We start from the raw sequence: 22,517 nt of genomic DNA on the forward strand, positions 1-22,517 counted from the left end.
TGTTAAATGTAGTTTTAATAAACGGCATATATGCTGTATTGTGGTGAATAAGAAGAATAAGAATTGAATATTCATTCAATTCAGGTAAATTTGTGAATAGTGTAATCATTTTGTGTAAACATTAAGGACGCAAAAGTCCTAGGATCCAAATAACAGAAAGAACATGCAGATAAATGTTAAATGATTAATGTTTTCATATACCGAGATATTAAATCTCTCATGAATGCCATTGCTTCATGTAATAAATTAATTGTATTAGATTGTATGAAGCATTTTTGCAAAGTACAGTTTAACTGGGGATGAAAACCGGGTACTTTACAAATGAAAAATCCAGTGTCATGGGCTAAAGATATTGTGTCCATCCGTTACTTCTTTAGTCCAGAGGAGCAGATGGAATGTTAAGATGTGAATTAAATATGAACAAGTGTATTTATCATTATCTACAGTTCTAGATGACTGTTAGATGGATAAGAAGAACACTTATTGTGTTAGTGATTATATTTATTAACAATTTTGTCTATAAATATTTACCTTTGCAAGACCAGGCTTTAGCTGTTCCAAGCTGCGGGAGTAAAGTGGCAGTTTCACTTTCTAATGTTTTGCAATAATTGTGAAACGAACACATTTGTCCCTGAATAGGTGCCCATTGTTTCTTTACAGTAAGTTATCAGGCATCTGTGGTTACAGACGATGTCACCAATAGCTGAAGATAGCCTAACGTTATTACTGGACTTTTAAATTTGGCAGGCTTACATGCCTTTGGGGTGCTGGTTAGGGGGAGCCTGAGTTCATTAGCATTCGTTACTTATTTCTTCAAAGGAAACCTTAACAGCATTCAAGAGGAATAAATACAGCTGTTCTCAGCTTAGACATGAAGTTTATTTGCTTTTTCTGAAGTCTAATAGTAGACGGGTTTTATTTATTAGGCTCAGTGCATTTCACTGAAACATGGAAACAATAATATAAGACTCACTTGTAATGATCAACATTTTGTTGGAACTTGCTTACTTCGGAACATTATAGTAGTGTATACCTGCCCTTGGAGGCTTACTACCTGCAAGTCTATCACATAACCATACAAAAATACAAATGACTATTATTGATAATATAAAAGACCCCAGAAGAAGAGACATATGTTATTTGTTGACAGTTTAAAAGAATCTGCACACTTAACTATTTGGCCATTTCTTACAGTACTTGTCTTCTGTACACTGAACCTGTCTAAAGAACAGATCATATATATTATCCTCAAGGCTTCTGCTATAGGGAATGTCAGAACAGAGAATAAATAAGGTGGAATCATATAATCTTTGAGCTGATGTAGTGCTATGTAGACTACATGGACAGACAATGGAAATCTCTCAAGGTTTATAGCTACAGTCATTCAGCTAGCAATATTCACATTTCCCATTTAGCTATGATTATTGGAGACGATCTGCAGAAGAAATGGCACAAAAGAGAGTGAAGAAGGAGCTTACCGACTAAATTTACAAGAAGCTTATCTGTGTAGGGTGTGTTCCTGTATCTATTGTGTGCTTTTCAGTTTTTTTTTAAATGCAGTGTCCTTTTCCAGTTAATAGTATTTGCTCAAAGAGTGGATTCTGTGACAAGTAGTGAAATGTTAGCAGATTGTTGTGGCTTTGTAATATGATGTGGTCATAAATAACCCACTCTTGTCCTTGTGTTCAGTTTTTAAGGAAGGCAAAGAAGCAGCAAACATTCACAAGAAAGAGTTTTATTGATCTACATAATGAATAACAAGACCACACTGTAGGATTTATATAGGGCTGGTTAATGGTGAGGTGATTATAGTTTTGTTAATATTTTGAAGGGTTGAAGAGAGGAGACTGAAGTGTAGCTCAAGAATAAGAGATAAGAGAGTTAGTTCTTCAGTTTAACAACAAAAAGAAATCATTGACAGTTTTAACTGTCAACTTTTAAAAATAATGACATTTATTGGAACATGTTTGTTCAGTTGTGGACAATTTTTATTGCACATATTTAATGACTGTAATAAACAATATTCTGCCATAAAAATGAAAATTGCTTAAATGCTTGATAGATATTGAGACTTTTTTTGTTGAAGAAAACAGGACATAGGTTTCAATGTCTTAGGTTCTCTAATGGATGTACAGACTTCCTACAACTGTGTATCCATCCAGAACCATTTCCTGTTTGGCAAACAAAATAATTTCCAGTTGGGGAAAAAGCGAATACAGTACCAAGTCCACTTGTGTCTCAACAGTAAGCAGAATGTTTGGGAGGGTTGTCCAATCCTGGTCTGACGCATCTGCAGGTTTCCAAGGTCTCTTTTAGCAGCAGCACTTGAAGAGCTGGAAGAAGCTGTTAAATTGGTCCAGTTAAGCCAGTAACCAGCTGGCGTGGTTTTTAAGAGCCAAAATGGAGTGAAAATCCATAGACTCACTAGCTCTCCAGGACCAGGCTTACACGTCCCTGATGCATGGTGCTGTTCCTCTGGAAGGATGGGCACTTCACGATTTGTAATTAGCTGTGCAATGCAACATTATGCTCGCACCTCCTAAAATGTGAGGAATTCTTCTCGCAGGCTGCTAAAGGCAATTCTTGTTTGATTCGCTTTGTACGTGCGGCTCTAGCTTCAGTGTACTTGGCTTTGTTACCAGCCCCCTTTCAGATGAAACAGAAAAAAAAAAGCTACTAGGATTCCCTGACAGTGAGAGAGTGCCTGAAAATAATTTAAGATGCTGAATAGCTATACTTAAGTTGAGGTGCTGTGTAAGGAAACCATAGTGCTTATGTGGACAGATATACTGTATTCCTTTTAGAATGTGATGTGTTTTTAATGACAAACATCCAGGATGTGGAAATTGCAGAGAAACAGAAAACATCCCGAAGGTCAAAAGCAGCAGGCAGCCTCTCAGATACTCGAGGGCATCGGATTCTGTTACGTCAGACTTGCAATCTTGACTTTTCGCAGACTGTCAGGGGCAGGGAGGCTTTTGCTATCTTCCAATGCTCGTCTAATATGAGGTGGATGTTGAATTTATTTTAAAAAAGAAGTCAGAACTGACAGAGCTGAAGTAATACATTTATGGTGAAACTGAGTTTGAATTTAACAGTTTCCCCCAACCTCTACTGGCACCGCTGTGTTCAGGTGCATTTGGAGGTCGTGATCAGATATTTATATATCTTTGTTTTTGAAAGCTTTGTTTTCTACAAAATAAATATGAAAGCTTGAAACAGGGAATCTTTAGTTTAGGATACAGTAGCCCTGGTGCTGGCGTTTGTATTTCATAATCAAATTGATATCATTAAATGTCTGTATTTTACAGAGTGTGTTGACAGTAGCACAGATGTTTAAGTTAACAGTGAGTGAAACCTAACTATTTAGGAATAGGAAGAAGTGGGTCCTTTTAAATTTTAAGCATGCTTTCTTTAAAATGAAGGAAACTCAGCAAGCCAATAATTTTACTTGACATTGTTTGATTTTTGTGTACAGTTCTTTTTTGCCTTCTGTAGTTGAAATTAATTGACAAGCAGGCCTACAAATTTATTATAATACAAGTCCCCTGGTATATGTACTGAAGCGTATGCTGCATTATACACTTTAAAAAAGGAGATTTCTGTTTCTTTTGTCAGATAAATTTTGCAGTCTACCACTTGAATGTAAAAGCACAAAATGGGTAACATTTTTCTATTTAAATTGCTATTGTACTAAATATTCTCACTTTTATTTGAGCTTTTTTATTAATTAAATGTAACGGCACTCTGTTGATTAGGAAGTAACAGGGTATCTCACTGCAAATGGCTGTATTGGTTTTAAGAAATAGCTGTGATCTGCAAAGGAACACTGTCATTTCAGGAAACTATTGTTTTCTTATATGTAGGAGTTGAACTGTTGTACTTTTCTAGTTCTTGCGCAAGTAGCTTCTCATTTAAGAGGAGACACAGAAGGGAATTTTTAAGTAGACGTACTTTAATGATGTGAGCAGTATGAATCTATGGTTTTACTGCTGCAGATCAATTTGCAAAATGACAGTCAATCAAATGAAACAAGCTTCGGGTCTGCATGCTGTTAGGGGACAATCTTAAGATCAGATATATTTTAAAAGCTCTGTTAAGATATGCCTTTTACATGCTGGTGAGTGAAAGCTGGAGATCCGATACTTGCTGTCACGCTCAAACTCCAACGTCAAGGGGGAAGGATAGCAGGGTCAGGCTGCTCATGGTCCCAGTGGATAAGGCTTAAGGGTCAGTCGGGGGCTTCAGTAAGTGCTTTCCTTCAGAAGAGAGGATAAAATGGATCCTGCTGACCCTTCTCATAAACATCTCTTCTAACAGAGATTCGAAAGCCAATGTCATTAACTCTGCTTCCAGCTTGTCCAGGTTAATACAGTAGTCGTCACTAGAAAAAGTTACAGTACCACAGGTAAGAAGTAACCCTGAACGTTGTCTGACTTCAGCTCACCAAACACAAATGCTGTCACTACACACAAGGCTACTTACCCTTAATCTTATCCTGTGGAATCTATCTAAATGATCTCCTGCACTCACAGAACTGTGGTTTTATTCTGAAATGTGGGCACAGAAGAGCCTTGTTGAATCCCATTTCCCTTTGAAATGTTATTTTTTTAATTGCGCAATAAAATGCTGGGGTGCAGCAGAAATCTGAGCAACATGAAGATCTGTGGATTGGGGTATGATAGCTCCTTGCCGATTTTATTTTTTTGCACAGTATAGCACTTGGATAACAGAACAGGTCTGAAAATGGCAACTATCATGTAGCTCGGGTCCATTGTAAGTAATTAGACTATAAATCTTGATTTACCCTAACAAGAGAAATTCTTCCCAGCTGTGTTCATGTAGGTTAATTTGTTATCAATAACTAGAACTAATAGGGCTGTTTATCTTGAAGGGTGAAAGGTTATAAAAGACAGGGTCTCGGGACCGATCAGGCATGGTGGGAGCTGTTTGTATGGAAGGTGTGCACGCAAATAACGAGTTCTGTGTGATTTGGTGTGCAGATGGTCTGGGGGAAAATTGAATTTTCTTTAGTATCATTTGGTTGTTAGGGCCAGCTGCTTGTATCCCTTTAATGCTGTCAATGAGAATTTTGCAAAGACTAGGGGATTTTCTGTTTTTACTTGATTGCTTCAGAGTCTTTCTAAATACAAGCCTTTTTTAAAACTGAAGTGGAATGTCTTGTCTGTGCTATGTCCTGAAACCTTTTAATACAAAGGATATCTGCCGTGCGGCTAGAAATCTGTCCGGTTTCAAAAACGCCACATACGCCTCTCAGCGATTCTGTGGGTTCAGTGCTTTCTAACGCAATCAGGTTTTCTAAAGCCTTAATGCAGATTTTAAACAATAACAGTCGCAATACGTTTAAATGTTACTTCAGTGCATTGCTTAAATGCCACTTAGCTGGATGAAGCCAGCTTTGGCAGCCTGCAGAGCCTACAGAGAGAATATTTGTACCGTCAGCTCTAGACATTTGTAGAGGTGATACCAAGGTGAAAGCAGACTTGCAGAATGGTTGGAAATCATTGATATTCTGACTCTGAGGCTGCAAATGGCTCTGTGGCAGATGGAGTCTTTGTCAAGGAAGAAAAATGGCAGCTCTGGAGCATCAGAGCTGTTTTTGCTATCAGCTCAGCTCACAGGCTGTGACCTTCCCCTTCTCAGAGGTTTCCCATGCACTTTGATCAATTATCCTTGTTCCATTGTTTACAAGAATTGGGGAAAGGAATCAAAATGCTCCTTTTCAGAAAAGAAAACATGTCGAGGGGAACAGAACCAGTAGCTCTAACATTTTAGCTTAAAAATACTTTGTTATGCAGAAATAAGAGGCAGTTGCAAATGCCTGAACTGATAGTGCGTGAGGAAAAAAATGAAATCTGATTTAGAAATCTGGAGGATAACATGCAGTGTATGTCAGGAATGTGTTTGTAATGGTGGAAAGGTGTTTTGAAATACCTGAAAGGTACTGTGTTGGAGTGTATATAGTGTATACCTGTACCTGTATGTTTGTGCTTTGTATTGTTATACAGTAGCTACTGAAAGGCAGAATAACAACAAGCACTGAATATTAAGATATGTTCTTGAGGAACAGGATGCTCCTGTTTATTGTGAAGTATAAAGGTAACCCCCTACATAATAAGGTAAAATGTTATCGTTAATATTGCGCTATCAGTAGTCTGCTGTTCTTTTTCATGCCGATTATAAAAACAAGAAAAATGGTGAGGAGGTGTCAGTTTTGCAGTCTTCCAATTCTTCTACGTATGGTTACACAGGGAATGAATGTGCAGAACAAAGCATTCAAATAAGCTGACTCGTCTTTCTGGCATTGAAAATATCCGTTTTACTTTTTACCTGTACTCAAACAGTCTCAATAGATGGGCTCGATTCTTAATTTTTCATCCTAATATTTGAAATTTCTGTAATTCCCATTGCCTCAAAGTCTCGTTGACTAGTCATTTTGAAAGTGAGATGAATGTTTAATTAATTGACTTGCCTGGTTTCTGTGGCATCGAAAATCAAAATTGTGTTTGTTGGGAAAATCCTGCGATAAATGAAATGCTTATTAGTCAAAGGCAGTCAACCTGAAAGACTGACTTATAGTGTCATATTTTAATGCATTTAGTCAAAGACGTTACAAATTCTCTGAGTCTTTATTGACAAGCATCAAAGAGCTCTGTATCTTAGGCTAAATAACATGTATTCTTGTCTACTGATTCTGGGCCTGAAGGTTTAGGATTAGAAGTGAACTCAGGCAGTGCGTACATCATTACTGGATAATTTCATTTTTAAAGCAGATTCATTAAGGAGTTTATCACTGTTCTTTCTGATACCCTACATCCTTCACAATTGAAATGCCTAATTGGACTTCATGATGATGATTTTAATAAGGGAAATAAAGAAAATGTTTGCGCTGACAAGAAAAAGATAAAACAAATTCTTAATACCGTGCTTTTGTTCTGTTTAAGAGGTGCTTTTTTTCCACCCTTCAAAATAATAATGATAGTGTGGCAATTGTGTTGTGTGCAAACACATTCCAAACAACATTAATGATGTACAAATTTTTCAGCGAAGAAGCTATATGTACATGCAGAGAATGAAACTATAATGTGCAATAATGATTCTTAGCTTGAAGCAATAAAATTCAAGGTAAGACAAAATATTGAAAGGTCAGGGAAAAAATGAGAGAAAGAACAAACGATGCAAAAAGAAAATGACACTGAGGTCTTGGTTTAATATGTATGTATTGCAGGTTGATGGTTGATTTCATTAGCAAATCTCATTGTTATGCAATGTCTGTTCTCCTGCAGCAAAATGAATATTGTATTCACCCAGCTTGTAAATTCACAAGAAATGTTTGGTTTTAATGCAAAAAACGATGATGTATTTTCTAAAAGATGATTGTTTTAGAAAAGTACATCCTTATTTTCTCTTGATTGTGGCTATACAACATGTAAAGAACTGTCATTCAGTTTGGGTGCAGTTTGATTTTTAAAATGTCGATTAAATTGCTCTTACCAATTTGGCTTTGTTTTGGAAAAAATTGGAACATTTTTAATCGCGGTCGAGTGGATTTATTTTTAATATTATCTGAGACCGTTTAAGGGAACAAAATTACAACTTCTGAGAATAAGGAATGTTTTTTTTTATTTGTGCTTTTGTCATTGAAATTGGAGAAGGCTTTGTGCTTTTGAAAAATGAAAAGGACATGTGAGAAAGCTAAGAGGGCTGGTAATGATGGTTAACATGTCGTCCCACTGAAGCTGTAGCCCATGAGGTAGTTGTTTTGTGACATGGGGACTCACTACTGAGAAATCAGGAATGCAGAAACAAGCAGAATGCTAGATAGTGTACGGTCAAAATAACATTCATGTTAAAACAAAGGACTCAGGTTCCTTTCGTGTTACAATATTTATCTCGGTAGTTTTCTGAAAGTATTGATGTAATGTCCTGATGATTTTGTGTAATTGTGAATTTTGACATTTGCCGTATTATTAATCTATCTTTTAAGTGTTTGCAGGTTGTCTACAATAAGGTCAATTATATGACATTAAATAGTACAACACAATATCAGAAAATAAAAGCGAATTATTTGTCAATCGTTCCTAAAATACTAATTTTCTCAGTCTTGATCTGCTAATGACCTGTTGTGGCTTGCTTTACATACTATTCAACAAGTCTATTTTAGGTACTCTTTTTTTATTACTAATTCATTTACTCTAAACATTTGATTGAATTCAGGCCTTCAAACTGCAGTGCAAGCTGTATACATATTTACTGTGTGAAAACCTCTGTGTTTTTTTCTGAAACTAGATTGATTTAGACAAATCTCAAAGAAGTCCTGAACTTATTTAGTCGCACAGTGCAACAGTTTCATGGCACACATTCATTGTGACTCGAATTTAAAATTACTGTAATTGCATCAGATAGGCCAAGCCTTTAAAATAAAACAAAGAAATGTACTGTAATTCCTGTTATGGTGTAGTAACAAGGTTTTACAGTGTGATTAAGCTGCAAGCTAGCTACACAACCCCAAGCCCTTTGTATTGTACAATCTTTGTGCATTCAGCCTAGTGATTCACACCAGACTTTAGTAGGAATGGAACAGCCTCACCTCATCCATAAAACTCATACGTGGTATGCTTTAATCATTAGTTTCCTCCATGAACTTTGGAAGCAACAAGAGGTCATTCATGCTTTAACATTAAGTCCTTCAAAACAAATATGTTAGTTTATTAATGCTTTCTGTGTTACTTAATACATTAAAACATCTCAAAGCTGGACTAATTGGGGGAACTTTCTGGGGGGAAAATATTTTCCAAAGCAATAGTCAAGGAAAAGAAATCACGGAAAATCACATTTACTCTATGTGAATTCCCTTGTTTACGTAGTTTGTTTTTTCAGCATATTTCCCTGTAAGAATAATATAGTACATGTTTTATATTTCTGTTTGGGATTATAAGCAAATTTGTAATTACCTTTTTTGTTGGGTGTCTGATCGACATTTTATTTAATACATATTTATTCTTTTGATATGTTGTCTTGGGCAAAGGTTTGCATACTGTTTACAAACAATAACTTGTTTTTCCATTTTGGATCATATCTGTAACACCAAATAATGGTTACAGTATATTACAAACATTATATAATAGTCCTATGAACTGTAGCCTACATATAATGTTTTTTAAATTACATACAGTACAATAAATCCAGTATAATATTTTTTAAGAGTCAAATATAAGACACGTAATGATTACTCTGCACTCCTCTATATCCTTTCCATGGGGAAGGTTATAAAGCGAGGTGGAAGGCTAATAAAGGTAGGCTTGTAATGGGCTTGAAAAAGTCAGTCTTTTGCATTTTAATCCCTTTAGTTCTGATTTGCTGTACACAAGGAGGTAATAATCAACCATTTTGTTGTGCTCAAATGTGCCATGCCAGCTGCAAATGACATTAAAAGCCTCACTACCATGGGAAAGAAAGAGGAACTCTGCGCTCAGCCTCTTCAGTAACAATAACACAGCACTTTCAGTGTGGCAGAGTAGGCAGAACCATGTCTAGAACTGCCAATAAGCCTTTCTGCAATATCCTAAATTTCCCCGTACCGGGGTTAGGTTCTGAAAGGTTCTTTTGTAAAATTATTTGCATTGTTTGTTCAACAAGAAAACGGAATATGAGGGAAATGGAGGGGATTGGGATTGAATGACTAGCTGCATGTGTGCTTTGAAAATCACTTTTTCTGTACTTGATGAGAAAGTGATACCGGCCTTTGGAGATGATTTAGTTAGACTATGCTGCGACCCTAGAATGTGTTCAGCCTATAGACAGAATGATGTGCATGACTTCTCTGGCCTATTAGTATATTTAAAATGAATTAAAATCCCTGGATTTCAGTACATAGAGTCTTGTTTAAATATTATCTGAACATAAAGGAGGTGGATGTGCAGGGGTAACCATTGGCACCATCCTTTTATCACTGAAGTTAACACAGAGTTCATTTTTTTCACTGTATTGGAGGTGAGATTATCCTGTGATATCAGGCATCTGTCTTACTCTATTTCAGGCCCTGCTGCACACAGCTTTCAAAGGGCATTTGTAAGGTGCTGTAACAGGAGCCCTATAGAGGTGCTTTTTTCCATTAGCAAGCCTCCAGCTCAGTTTTGAAGGTGCGTTGTTTCACACCATCTCTGAAACCCCCACTTCTGACTGTCTGGCTTAAAAATCCAAATAATGTCATACTGCCATGAATTCAGGCCACTGCATGTTGTTAAAAAATAAGTCGGGTCTAAGATTTAGATGGGTTTAGCAGCCGTCTTTAAATTTAATGGAAGATCATGTGATCATCTTTTTTAGGATTGTGTGTTTGTAATTAAGTTATGTGGTGTACCGTGTGGAGTAGCTTAGACATAAAAAAGGTGTGAAGATGGAAACATCTGTCAATACTTCCACATAGAACTGTTTAAGGTACAACATTGCTGTTTCCTGTCCTGCCTGCCCTGCTTCAGCAATGCAGAAGCTTGATTGATGATCGTTTTTTTTTATTTTTGTAAATAAAGATTGATTGAACTTTGGCAGTTTTGGGTAACCTTGTTTGTAGGGAAAGCATGTTGCTTTCTTTTGAAATGTGGTGGGGGGGGGAGAAGAAATTTTCTGTTCCTGTTACTTTTCATGTAAAATTATTACAACCACTATTATTCTTCTATAATTAAGTGATCAGCATTTCTTTATTAAGATTGTCAGCACGTTGAAGGCACACTGTAGGATGGTAGTTTGTCTATTGCAGTTTGGCAACAGATATTTCCTAACTGCTCATGTACTTGATGTTAGATTGATTAACTAAAGGCCTTTATCTGTTAAAAATAGTAGTGAACAAAGGATTAACATGGTGGTCAAAAAGAATGCTGTTTTTGCAGGCATTCAATGAAACATGATCAGTATCTCTGTAGGTTTATGTGGTTTCAGGTGATTGCAAAACTGACAAATGCTTTTAAAATGCTGATTTATTTTTTGGATTTTTAGCTTTGTCGTTGATATTTTCAGATCCTGGTCTTCCATTAAACTGAATGCAAAGGCAGTTTGTTTTATTGTAGTTTCTAGAAGGTGTAGGTCTTGCAGGAAGTAATGCTTTGACTCCAGCAGGTACTACGTCATTTCAAGAATTGCCAGCCTCTGAATAAAGGCAGCTATGCTTTGTGTGACTAAAAACAGGCAACAGAATATCAATTGTTTTATTTTCTTTGGCAGTCTCCTCAAAATGTCTTACAGTTGCAGCAACACCAGTGGACTATGTGCTCTTCTGATTGCTCTTACTTGATAACAGACTTTTCAGCAACAGCACAGGTCAGCAAAGATGGAAAACGACTCTTTTCAGGAGTTGAAAAAAAATATGGTTTGTTGTTTACAGCGTTGACCCTTGGTGCAGTAAAAGGATAATGGCTACTTCCTGATTTAACTGCTCTTCAGTCTGCTGCATTGTTTGCCTTCAGTTTTGTTAAAAAGGCTGTGAGCTGGCTTTTACTCTAATTCCACTTCTCTGGGGCTGTTTTTATGATGATGTGGGGCTGGGTTTTCAGTGGAAGAAGAAAGACGCAGTTCTCTAGACGTACAATGGAACGTTGATAACTTACGAAAATGAAAAGGAAAAAAAAATCTTCTCACAGAGAAAAAGGAAAAGCTGCAGTTTTGTGATATGCTCTGAAATGTTATGAAATCTTGCATTGGTATTGAAACTCTGCCAGGTACTGTACTTTGAACAAAATTTTAAACGTGTTTGGTTACATGCCTTTTTCAAGACAATACTTGCTTTTTGGATTATTACCCTTCAATTGACTACTACTGCCTTTTCGTAGCAGTCTTTATGAGTATTTCTTTTATATACTCTTACCACACCTGAAATTTAAGCCTTTCTTTCATTATTGTAACGATAAAACCAGGCTTTTTTATATGTTCAGGGAAGTATATGTTCAGGGACGAACTAAAATTAAATTTAGTTGTTGCAGAACAGTAGTTTGTTTTTATATCCTCTAATTCTTAGCCATATCAACATTTAAGGACTTTCAAGAGTAGAAGGAAAATTGACAAATATTGGTTTTCGTTTGCTAGTCTTAGATTAATACTAAATTTTCTAGTATGGCAAATATTGTCTCCCAGACTGTTTGAACATGGTAATGAGCGCTGAATCCCTACCAATAGTGACGTTCAGATTATTTTACAATCTATATGCTTCTTGTAGAATATTGATTCACAAAGAGTATCCAATTAGATGTATTTTTTTTATTGTAATAGCAAGGATGAGTTTAACTATTTAATTTCCAAATGACCTGAAGTTCAGCGATCAGTTCTTCTGTTCTTAGGATTTACAGAATCTTAAAAATGCTGCCTTTAGTCTGAGGCTGCTGAATTTAGACCCCCTTGCTTTTATCAGCCATCTGTTTTTTTCTGCACATTAGCTGGTTGGGATCTGAGGAACAGTTTTTAGGAGCCAATATGTGATAACAGAGCTTTAGCTTACATATTTGCACATGTACATTCTGTACATCACAGGAAAGACACAAAGGAGAAATCAGTTGCCTTCATCTCTTTGCATATTTTTATGAATTGTCCAGTTGGACAATGCACTTATTTTTTAGGTTTACATATCCAGTGTGTAAATCACAACCATTTTCTCCCTTTTCACGAATACTCCAGTATTGTAATGTATAAAATTGGCACTCATTGGGCTTAGTCAAATATATTTAAAGCGACAGCATGATAACAGATTGTAGCCAGAGACTCTAAGCATAATATAGTATCTGCAAAGAGATTCAAGGTTCAAACAGTTTGTGAACTTCACCTATATAGCAGATATTTAGAAAAGTGAAATTGCACTTTTTTTTTTGAAGAGCTCATAGTGTAAAACTATTCTAATTCACCTGCCGATGGCAAATATGGGTACCCTACGATACCTGTCCCTTCAACAGATTCCTTTTACAAGACTGGTGAGCTTATGTGACCCTTTCATAATGGTTTCTTTGGAATATGATGTAAGAGATTTGTTAAAATGCCTGAAAATATATTTTTGTAAATCTCTGTAAAATTCTTTGATACGTTTATGTGAGTATAAAAACAATAATTGTGAAATGTACATGCTAGCTAGAAGGATAATGTATAGTAAAGGAAAAACATCAATGATGGGATGGTAAGGTAAAACATTTGATTACTCTGTGTCCCCTTTGAAAAGCCTAAAACCTTTTGAGTTGTTCTGCCTTTTCTAATCTGTTTTCCTTATGCTGATACCCAATTCTGTGGCATTCCTTTATTGAAACTTTTCCACATTTTAAGAAAACTGTCAATCCTTGTAGATCAATGTTTTGCAGAGCAAAAGATAGCCTTTTATCTTAACGAATTTGTGTAGAGAGGATCATGTGATGATAATGAGGAGGAACCCAATGATAAGTCAATTAAATTTGATTGGTGAATGTGATGAATTAGCTTCTGCAACACTTCCTATTAGCTGATCATGTATAGTTTGCATTGCATTGTTGTGATAAGGTTTTTGATTATTTGAATTAAAGATCGGTAAATGACAGGGATGTTTTTTTTTCTTAAATTAAAATGTATTTATAACATGGTGGTTATAATAGAAAACATTTCAGGAGGCTTTGAGTAAACTGTTGATGCTCACAACATACATCTACAGTAACACCTGATTGGGTGAAGGACCTGCACAGCAATGTACATGGCGGTAGAGCTGTCAACTGCGAGAGGGCGAGAAATATAGAGGAAAATGTCATAGTTTACCTAACTCTTGTTTAGGATGTAATTATTTTCAAGACTCCCTCACCTCCTTGTAATGGTTTAAATGAGGTTATTTTATCTGAAATCTCTCTTCCTGTTTCTGTGGTGTGATAACCGAAAAAAACCTTTCTGAGCAACTAATTATTGTTATTCTGTTTGTAGAGGAAATCAGGAAGTGCTATACTGGCAGATAGTACCAGAAACTGCTAAGTATTATTTTCTTTAAAATAATTATAACTCTTGTGATCTTAAATAAAAAACAGTCCTGCGACTAAGATTGGCGTTTCCAGGGAAATAAGCCACGAGGGTGTACCAAATTATAATTTGTCTGGAAATTGAGTATTGAATAGACCTAACATATATTGAGCTTTGAAAAAAGCAAGTTAGAAGTGTTGTTTTAAAGCTGAAAAGATAAAATTGAATAAATCATGATTTTTAAGGTTTCAAATAATGTTAAAATGTCCTTTCATCTTTGTTACAGAGCGATTTATGCAAGAGAAGGGCAATGTAGTAAATCGGGATCTAACAGTGGGCGTACTGACATTTTGTGCTCTACCAAAACAAAATTGCTAAATTTTTAGAACCCAATTATTTAGTAAGTCGTCCAAGACCAGTTCCAAAAGTTGGAAAATGGGTACTTTAATCATTGCCACTTGGTTCTGTTGTGAACTTTGTTCTGTAGAGATCCTGAATAAAAATGAATTAAACAAAGTAGTATAATCATGTCAGATGGTCTATACTTACCCGTATATTTGAACTTTCAGGCTTTCTTGTGCTTTGTTTTGAATGAAAATGTAAGTTAAATGCAACTAAATTCCTAGGAATATAATGTAGGAAAAGGTCCATCCATGTGGAATGGAATTTACAGTAGCTTTCCAGCAGAGTGCAAGACAGAGAAAATGTTTTGAAAATTTAAATCAGAAGAAAGGAGGCTATCTTTTCTTATTTTCTTCTCCACCAACAGAAAAATCTGTAATCGTCAAGCTGTGGTATTGCTGGTTACCATTGTCAGGTGCAGCTGCCTGGTTATAGTCTTCAACAGACACACAAAGATTTTTTGTGAGGTTAAATTTGATTTACTGAGAACATCTGTCTTTGGCAGGTGTGCAAAACCTGAAGGCACTAGCTGGGGTACCTTTTCTCAGTGTGAGATTGTATATAGCAATCAGACTGGGATATATTTCAGAGCAGAACGAATACCCTCAAGAGGTTCTTCCACAGGTCAGCCGTCTGGACTTTGAAATGCAATATTATCTCTTGGTAGATGTGTACAGCTCTTGTATTAGTTTAGGATTCTTAGAGAGCACGAGTATCAGCTGCCAAGTCAGCATCAGTTTTAGCATCAGAAGAGGAATCAAGTCAGAGGCCTAAACTGTCCCCAATGTTGCTGTATCTGTCCGTAGAGAAACAGAATAGTTCTGTTATAACTGCTCATCAGTCTTTCAGCTATTTCTTTCAGGTTTGTGCTGACATTTCAGGTTAGTGCACACATTTTATTGGTCCTTTAATTGAAGGAAGTGCTGAAAATGAACACAAAAATCAAGCTGGTTCTACAGTTGCGGCAGTTTCACAATCCAAACCACAACGGGCCTGTTAACTCTTGCACAAATACTGGGAATGAAAAAAGACTTAATTTGTATGATTGCAGTTTCCTATTTTTGTTAAGGATAACGGCAAAGTAATGTGCGCACACACACATTACAGCACCCAGGTGCTCTAAGATAATTGTTAATTTACGATTTATGAATTTGAATTTTATTTTAGTCTTCCACCTTAAAAACTTGTTAGAAAATGTATGTGTGGAACCCAGCATGTTCTGTGCTTTCTAAACAGCTCATTTCTGTTTCTTTTGATCCAAAATATGTGCTATGTCACAGTACAAATCCCCAGGAGGCTTTTTCCCTAGTCAAAATTTAAGGTGTTTTGGATCTGCTAACTGATTTAAAAAGCATATTTCAGATGCAGAAATGTGTTATATAATCTGCAAGCCTCTGGTTACTGTTTTTGTAATGAAAAATGTGTCAAGTCTCCTTGTCAATACAGCTTTTAAGCGTAGGGAAGTCTTCTAAATGTAGAATCCTTTGTCAGGTGCTACAAAGTTTTAGGGGCTTAAAAATATTAGTTTGTGAATCATGCTGAACCCCTTGCCATTTTCTTGTTGAACAGTCTGTTTGCCTGTGGAAGGTGCTGTATCTTGAAGTTGAAACCATGTTCATGGGTTTTAAATTGTCATTTATGTGTAGCCTGGGGCTAGCTGGGGGCGAACCTAGAATCTGGATTTAAGCGTCTCTCGTTCAAGTAGAAATTAGACCAAATGTGAGAACATGGATGTCTTTTCCGAAAAGTAGAGTACAAATTGTTTCATTGTGTGGCTTTTGGCCACAGAGATCACGAGGGCACACATTATTTCACATATTGAAACAGTGGAAGAAGTTTTGTTCATTTCAAAAACAGACCTGGTGTAGTGCATTTGGGATTTGAGCTAGAGGAGTTTTCTTCATAATCAGTGATTATGTGTGCCATAGTATAGGATTGCAGAATGCAAGTATTTAAAACATATCTGAATTAAATTCCCAAATTTAAAACTGAAATGTAAAATGTTTTCAAAGCATATATTTAAGTAATCCCAAGGCCTGCTTTAAAAAGGAGAATTGTGTGGAGGTTCAGTTGCAGAAATGTGCAGGATATGAAGTTTAGCTGCTTGATCTATTCCTTCTTAAGGTACAGTAATTTTATACAAATTAGTACGAGGCAATGAAGCTTAAAACATTTGCTGATTAATGTGTGTTATAAATTCCACTCTAATTGGTTAGCATGGAAACGTAAGAGAGCTATATTTGTCACTTCACCCTTTTCCTTTTATAAAAGGCTAAATGTAATGAACTTTAGAATGAGTTTACACTGGGTTGCGTTTTAACAGAAATGATAATTGTGATGTTTATTCTTCTCAGTTTCATAAAGCCAAATTCCACTGTAAAAATGTTTTGCTCATCATTGTAGATACAAGGATCTCTCTATAGAGTATAGAGTCTAAAGTGCATTACTTCGTTATAAATACAAATTTCTCATACTGATTAAATCCATTTTAGTTTAAGGCTATTGAGGTTTGCTGAAGTATAATAGGTCACCCTTTTCATTTTAATGCCCATATTTCTACATTGAATTTATATTTTTTGTCAGTCTCAAACAGCTATATTTTTTCTAAACCAAACAAAAACAAGACCAACATAACCTGTAAAATGCTTTTCCATAAAGTATTATTAGGGTGTGATATAATTTACAGTCTTTAAGAATGTAGTTTTCTCGAAAACATAATATGAACTCTGTGAGTGTACTGTAAATGTAATATTAGGGTTTCATAAAGTAAACTGACCATGTGCTCTGGTGTCACCTTGGAAGGAAGAGTCTATGATTTTATTACTAAATGATTTAAGGCCAATGGGTCTATGATTGTGTATTCCTGGCACATACACTTTTATTTATAGATGTGATAGACTTTCAAATTGTATCTTAAATAAGGAGATTTACTAGATAATTTAACTACCACTTTGTTGGATGAAAAGCTGATAAGCTTAGAATAAAGTCAAAGCAACTCAGCCAATATATGCAGTAGTACATTTAGTACATTAGGGAATACAATTGACATGTAGGGTTACAACTGTTATGATTGTAGCAGTACATAATGTTTCCAGATTTTCTCCTAATTATTTATCCATATGACCTATAAAAGTTATTTAAACAAACATTTTGTAGCATTGGGAAGACCTAAAAGTGAGGTATCTCCATAACCTTACAATTTACAATCAAGTGTATCAATTCAGACCACAGTGCCTTAAACATCCCTGTGTTTGTCTTAGTTAGATTTTAGTTTCTATCAATTTTAGTGAAGGGCATTCGTAGCTTAGTTTTATATTCTTAATGTTTTCTTTTAAGGTACGTTTTCTTGACAGAAAACCAGACTTTTGCTTTTACTAATAATCTCTTCACTAGGTACTGTATTCTGTTAGAGATATTTGGCAGTATGTTTTTTGGCATGTTGCATCTTTTAACTAGTGAGTTTATGACTGTCTCATCCATTGGCATGTACTGTCATTTACATCTGGATAAAACACATTGCCTGTCAATTCATAGAGTGAGACAGCATTCTGTTCCTAAAAGGAATATAAATCTGTGTGGGCTATGAGGAGCAACATGTGTATAGCAACATATGTACAATGAAGAAGACAGATGTTGAAATATTAGCTACCTTAGTTTGGTATCACTGCCTATTTAATGAATGATTTAAATCATAATTTAAGTAACTCATAAAACTCCTGTTTTATGTCTGTACTGTCCTGGTTGACAATTCTCATTTTTTATTATTAGCAGCCAACCTTTTTATCCTACCTTTTTAACCTGTTTTACATATACTCTATTGCATGACTAAATCCATGCTTAACCCACAGATTGCATAGTGCCTAACTCTAGATGAACTGTAACATATTTAAAAATGACTTATGCATTGGTCTTGTACTGTCTTTCAGAATATATTGTCACTTGTATATTTGAAGCATTTATACATTAAACTTTCTCAACATCGTTGGAGTTTGTTTTAATTTCTGTATATTGAAGCTAGCTGTACCTTTTGCGGTTAAATCCTTGATCGTAACCTGTCTTTCAGCTTGCAGTTGGTTGTTTTTCTTCCGTGAGGGGTGTTTGTCGTTTCTGCAGATCATTCATGTTTCCATATCTAATCCATACAAACAGTTTCAACTGTTACTGTACTAACCGGAAACATGATTGAGTACTTCTCCATATTGACTTGTTGCCAAACTGTTTTAGTGTAGTTTTGACTGCATTGTCTGTACTGATACAGGTCAGGCAGTTAATTTCAGTTAACACCATTTTTAAATTTTTTTGGTATTTCTTCCAAATTAATCTGTTTAGGCCAGAATTTGAATTATAGGAGCGTTGCTTTCATAACAATTTCTGTACTGGCTATTTGCTGTGCAGTTAATGTTCGATATGGTTTTGTCATATATTTTTTTTAGTCTGTGTTTGGTACTTAAGGGGGGAATATGCTGTACAACTGTTACTTGTGTGACTCAGTGAACAATGCATAAAAATGTACTTGTAGGTTTTGTTTAACCACTGGAAGCAGTAGCCAGTTAAACCTGAGACACCGTGTAGTGTCATGCGACACTGAGTTAACTCGCTGTTTCATGACAACTGATAAAATGGCTTTGCTCTACACGGAAATGATCACATTTCAAATTCCTTTAAAAGAACTAAATATTTTAATCTGTCATCCTTGAGCAAACGCAAGGTTTAAAGGTCACGTTTGTGAAGATAGGTGAACTTCACATGGTGTTTATTGGTGCTTCGCCTTTGCTTTGACTTTTCAAAATCGGCTGCTATACAGGTACAGTACAATGTTCAGTTTTCAGTTAAACGTAGCCTCATAAACATGTAGCCACATACTGTACCTGTATGTAAGAATTACATTAAACAAATGAGAGAAATAGCTCACATTAGGTAATTAGGAATGCTGTGAAATTATTTTAAGTCATTGTCCAAAATGACAAAAATAAATGCATGAGAATATTTTGAAAAAAATGATTGCATTTGAAAAGATATTAACATGGTAGGGTCTATATCCAAATATATTTTGAAATATTTTCTGTCAGGCATGGTCTATTTGTCTCTTTAAATGAATTACAGATTTAGAGAATGAAATATCAAATAAGGATTTTATTTTCTTAAAAAATATACATAATATAGGCACCTCAAGGTTTCAAGTTACTGTATTTTGAAAATTAAATTAGTTTTATTATATGACATAAGTTGAGACATTATGCTTGCAAAGCCTTTTTTCCCCCAAAATTAATCAGGTTTAATCAATATTTCAAACACTCTTTTTTGTGTTTTTATGCCCTGATATGTGGTAAGGTTTAGTAAGACTGTATATTTTAACTCAGTGCTCAACAAAATGAAGATAAAAGGCCTTTTCTTTTAATTAGTGTGTTTTATAATTATATACCTGTGTTGACCACAGTATAGAGAACTACTGTAAGTGCAAAAACCCATATGAAGCCACTTTTTATTTTAAAATGCAAGTCATTGCATCACAGTGGCTCAAGCCCTTATTTATTATTTGCAATGTGTGATCTGATTGCAATATATTTTAGGTTCTTTCATTTCTAAAATATATATTTTATTGGTCAATAATTAAGAACATAGGAAATGTTACTGTAATATCTCAATTGTAGTCACTGGTTTTATGTATATTCTGAATTAGTAGTTATCAGTAATTTATGTATAAAACCTTTTTTGCAAAGGTTTGAACTGATGAAAGTTACATTGTACTTCATCTCTTGAAATGTTTTTATTTTTTCTTGTGAAAATTCTAGAATGTGCTGTCACATTTCAGTTCCATAACCACCTCATGGCAAATAACCTTTTCAATCCCCTCCAATCTGGCTTTCGTCAACTTCACAGCACAGAAACTGCCCTGGTCAAAGTCACTAACGATCTCCCGATAGCTTCTGATTCTGGTTCTCTTTCTATATTCCTACTTCTTGATCTCAGTGCTGCTTTTGACATTGTTAACCATGGCATCTTACTTTCTCATCTTGGGACTGTGTTTGGAGTTTCTGAAACTGCTCTCAAATGGTTCAAGTCTTACCTCACTGATCGCTGTCTCTCTTAATGGGTATAGGTCTGATATATGTCTTGTTAAATCTGGTGTTCCTCAGGGCTCAATACTGGGCCCCTTGCTCTTCAGCATTTACATGTTTCCACTTGGTCAACTTTTAAGATCACATGGCCTCAGCTATTATTTCTATACTGATGATACTCAAATATACATCCATACCAAACCTGACACTGATGTGGCTGTCTCTATTCTATCTAATTGCATCTCTGATATAAAAACTTGAATGACTCAAAATTTCCTTAATCTTAACTGTAACAAGATGAAGTCATGCTTATTGGAACCTATCAGAACAGATAGGTAAATGGTACAGGTATCTGTAAATGGTTCTGTACTTGAGCTCCAGTCTAAATTGAAAAACCTTGGGGTGATATTTGATTCAGGTTTAACTTTCGGCCCACATGTCAGCATATTGTCAAAACATCTTTTTTTCACCTCAGAAATATTGCTAGACTACGCCCTATGTTATCACTAATTGTGGCTGAAATGCTGATCAACACATTTGTGTTTTCCCAAATTGACTACTGTAATGCTCTACTCGCTGGGGTGGGGTATCCACTTTGAACAAACTGCAGTATGTCCAAAATTCTTCTGCCAGAATCCTGACCAGGTCTAGTACGAATGATCACATTACTCCTTTCCTGGAGTCCTTGCACTGGCTTCCTGTCAAATTCCGTGTGGCTCTGCATGGCTTGGCACCTCAGTACCTGTCTGAACTATTATCGCCCTACTCCCCATCTCGCAACCTTTGCTCTACTAATTCTGGTCTCCTAACTGTCCCCCCAAGCCCATCTAAATTGTATGAGTGACAGGGCCTTCTCCTGTTATGCCCCCAAGCTCTGGAACTCTCCACAAGGATATCAGAGAGTCACCTTCTCCAAACCCCTTCAAATCCAGACTCAAAACCTTCTTCTTTAGAAGAGCCTTTACTTAACTGGTTCCATTCTGTACCCCTCTGCTCCTACTTTACTTAGTACCACCATCCACGGTCTCCTCTGTATATTGTAATTGTGTTTTATCCTGTGTATTCTTTTTATTTATTGTTGTTGGCATTCTGTAAAGCGCTTTGAGAAGCCACCCTTAAAGGCGCTATATAAAATAGTTTATTATTATTTTTATTTCTATCTGGAATAAAACTATAATCTCTGAAATTGAGATATGAACTATTTATGATCCATTGTCAAGGCTACTCTTTTGAGTTTTTTATTGGTTTACTGTGTTGGATGAGAAGGCCATCATGGTTGTGTTTACCTTGATCCAGGCTCAATTCAACTACTTCAGCATTTGACAATGTTAAAAAAAGGAAGAACGAAAAAGTAGGTCAGAGGTATTCTACAGTCCTCCTGCAACGTATATCCCTTATAATGAATTGTATTGTTCATCTGTAAGGCAATATTTTCATTAAAATAGGGATTTTCTACCTGTTGTATAGCACTTGCCTTTTGGTATCGAGTGACTTGTAACGTAGGGAGACTGGCTATATACTAATTTGACTCTAAGTTAGCCACATGTTAAACCTGTCCCATCCTTGACCTAAGAACCTCTGTATGGCAGACCTTGCCCTGTTACACATAAAACACATGTTCCTCTTGGTGATCATACAGCAGGGAATCTGTGCCCCAGGGACTTGTTTTTGAAATCCTCGAAAAAAGAAGTGGGAGGCAATAAATGAATTTTACAGCTTTGTGTGCCAACATTGAGACCTATAAATTCCTACAGGAGTGATTTCAAGACAACAGACCGCAAACCCTCACATTTGAAAGCTTTCAAACATAAAAGAACCCAGGCTTGCATTTCAATGTCTGATCAGTAAAGTAGGTGGTGCTCTGTATGGCCCATTCCAGCAACAGAGAAGCCAGCACAGATGACTTAAAGAGTGATGACACCAGATTCTTAAAATTGTTAGGAGAAAATACAACAAAAATGAAAAACAAATTCCTGCTAGTACCATAAATGGTATGATAGATAGCCAATCATGCACTATCACAGTTCCAAATATGATGAAGATGTCTGTATCAGCTACATAAAGGTTTCTTCTCTTTACCAGCTAGCT

The 22,517-nt window shown here is 35.8% G+C and overlaps 1 protein-coding gene across 18 annotated transcripts in view; it reads left to right on the plus strand.

The window, feature by feature from the left end:
- Positions 1-22,517, plus strand: part of baz2ba (bromodomain adjacent to zinc finger domain, 2Ba) — an 80,039-nt gene that overhangs the window by 13,189 nt on the left and 44,333 nt on the right. For 6 of the 18 annotated variants that reach the window (XM_088605501.1, XM_088605507.1, XM_088605491.1 and 3 more), the window contains exon 1: positions 11,532-11,735. The exons of 3 other annotated variants lie outside the window; for them this stretch is intronic. In XM_088605501.1, the coding sequence (XP_088461627.1) occupies positions 11,702-11,735 (34 nt within the window). In that variant the 5' untranslated portion in view covers positions 11,532-11,701. 9 more of the 18 variants (XM_088605488.1, XM_088605490.1, XM_088605497.1 and 6 more) reach the window with 5 other exon arrangements.

This window comes from Lepisosteus platostomus, chromosome 14, assembly GCF_059453375.1.
Source record: "Lepisosteus platostomus isolate fLepPlt1 chromosome 14, fLepPlt1.hap1, whole genome shotgun sequence".
In the NCBI taxonomy this organism is placed as follows: Eukaryota; Metazoa; Chordata; class Actinopteri; order Semionotiformes; family Lepisosteidae; genus Lepisosteus; species Lepisosteus platostomus.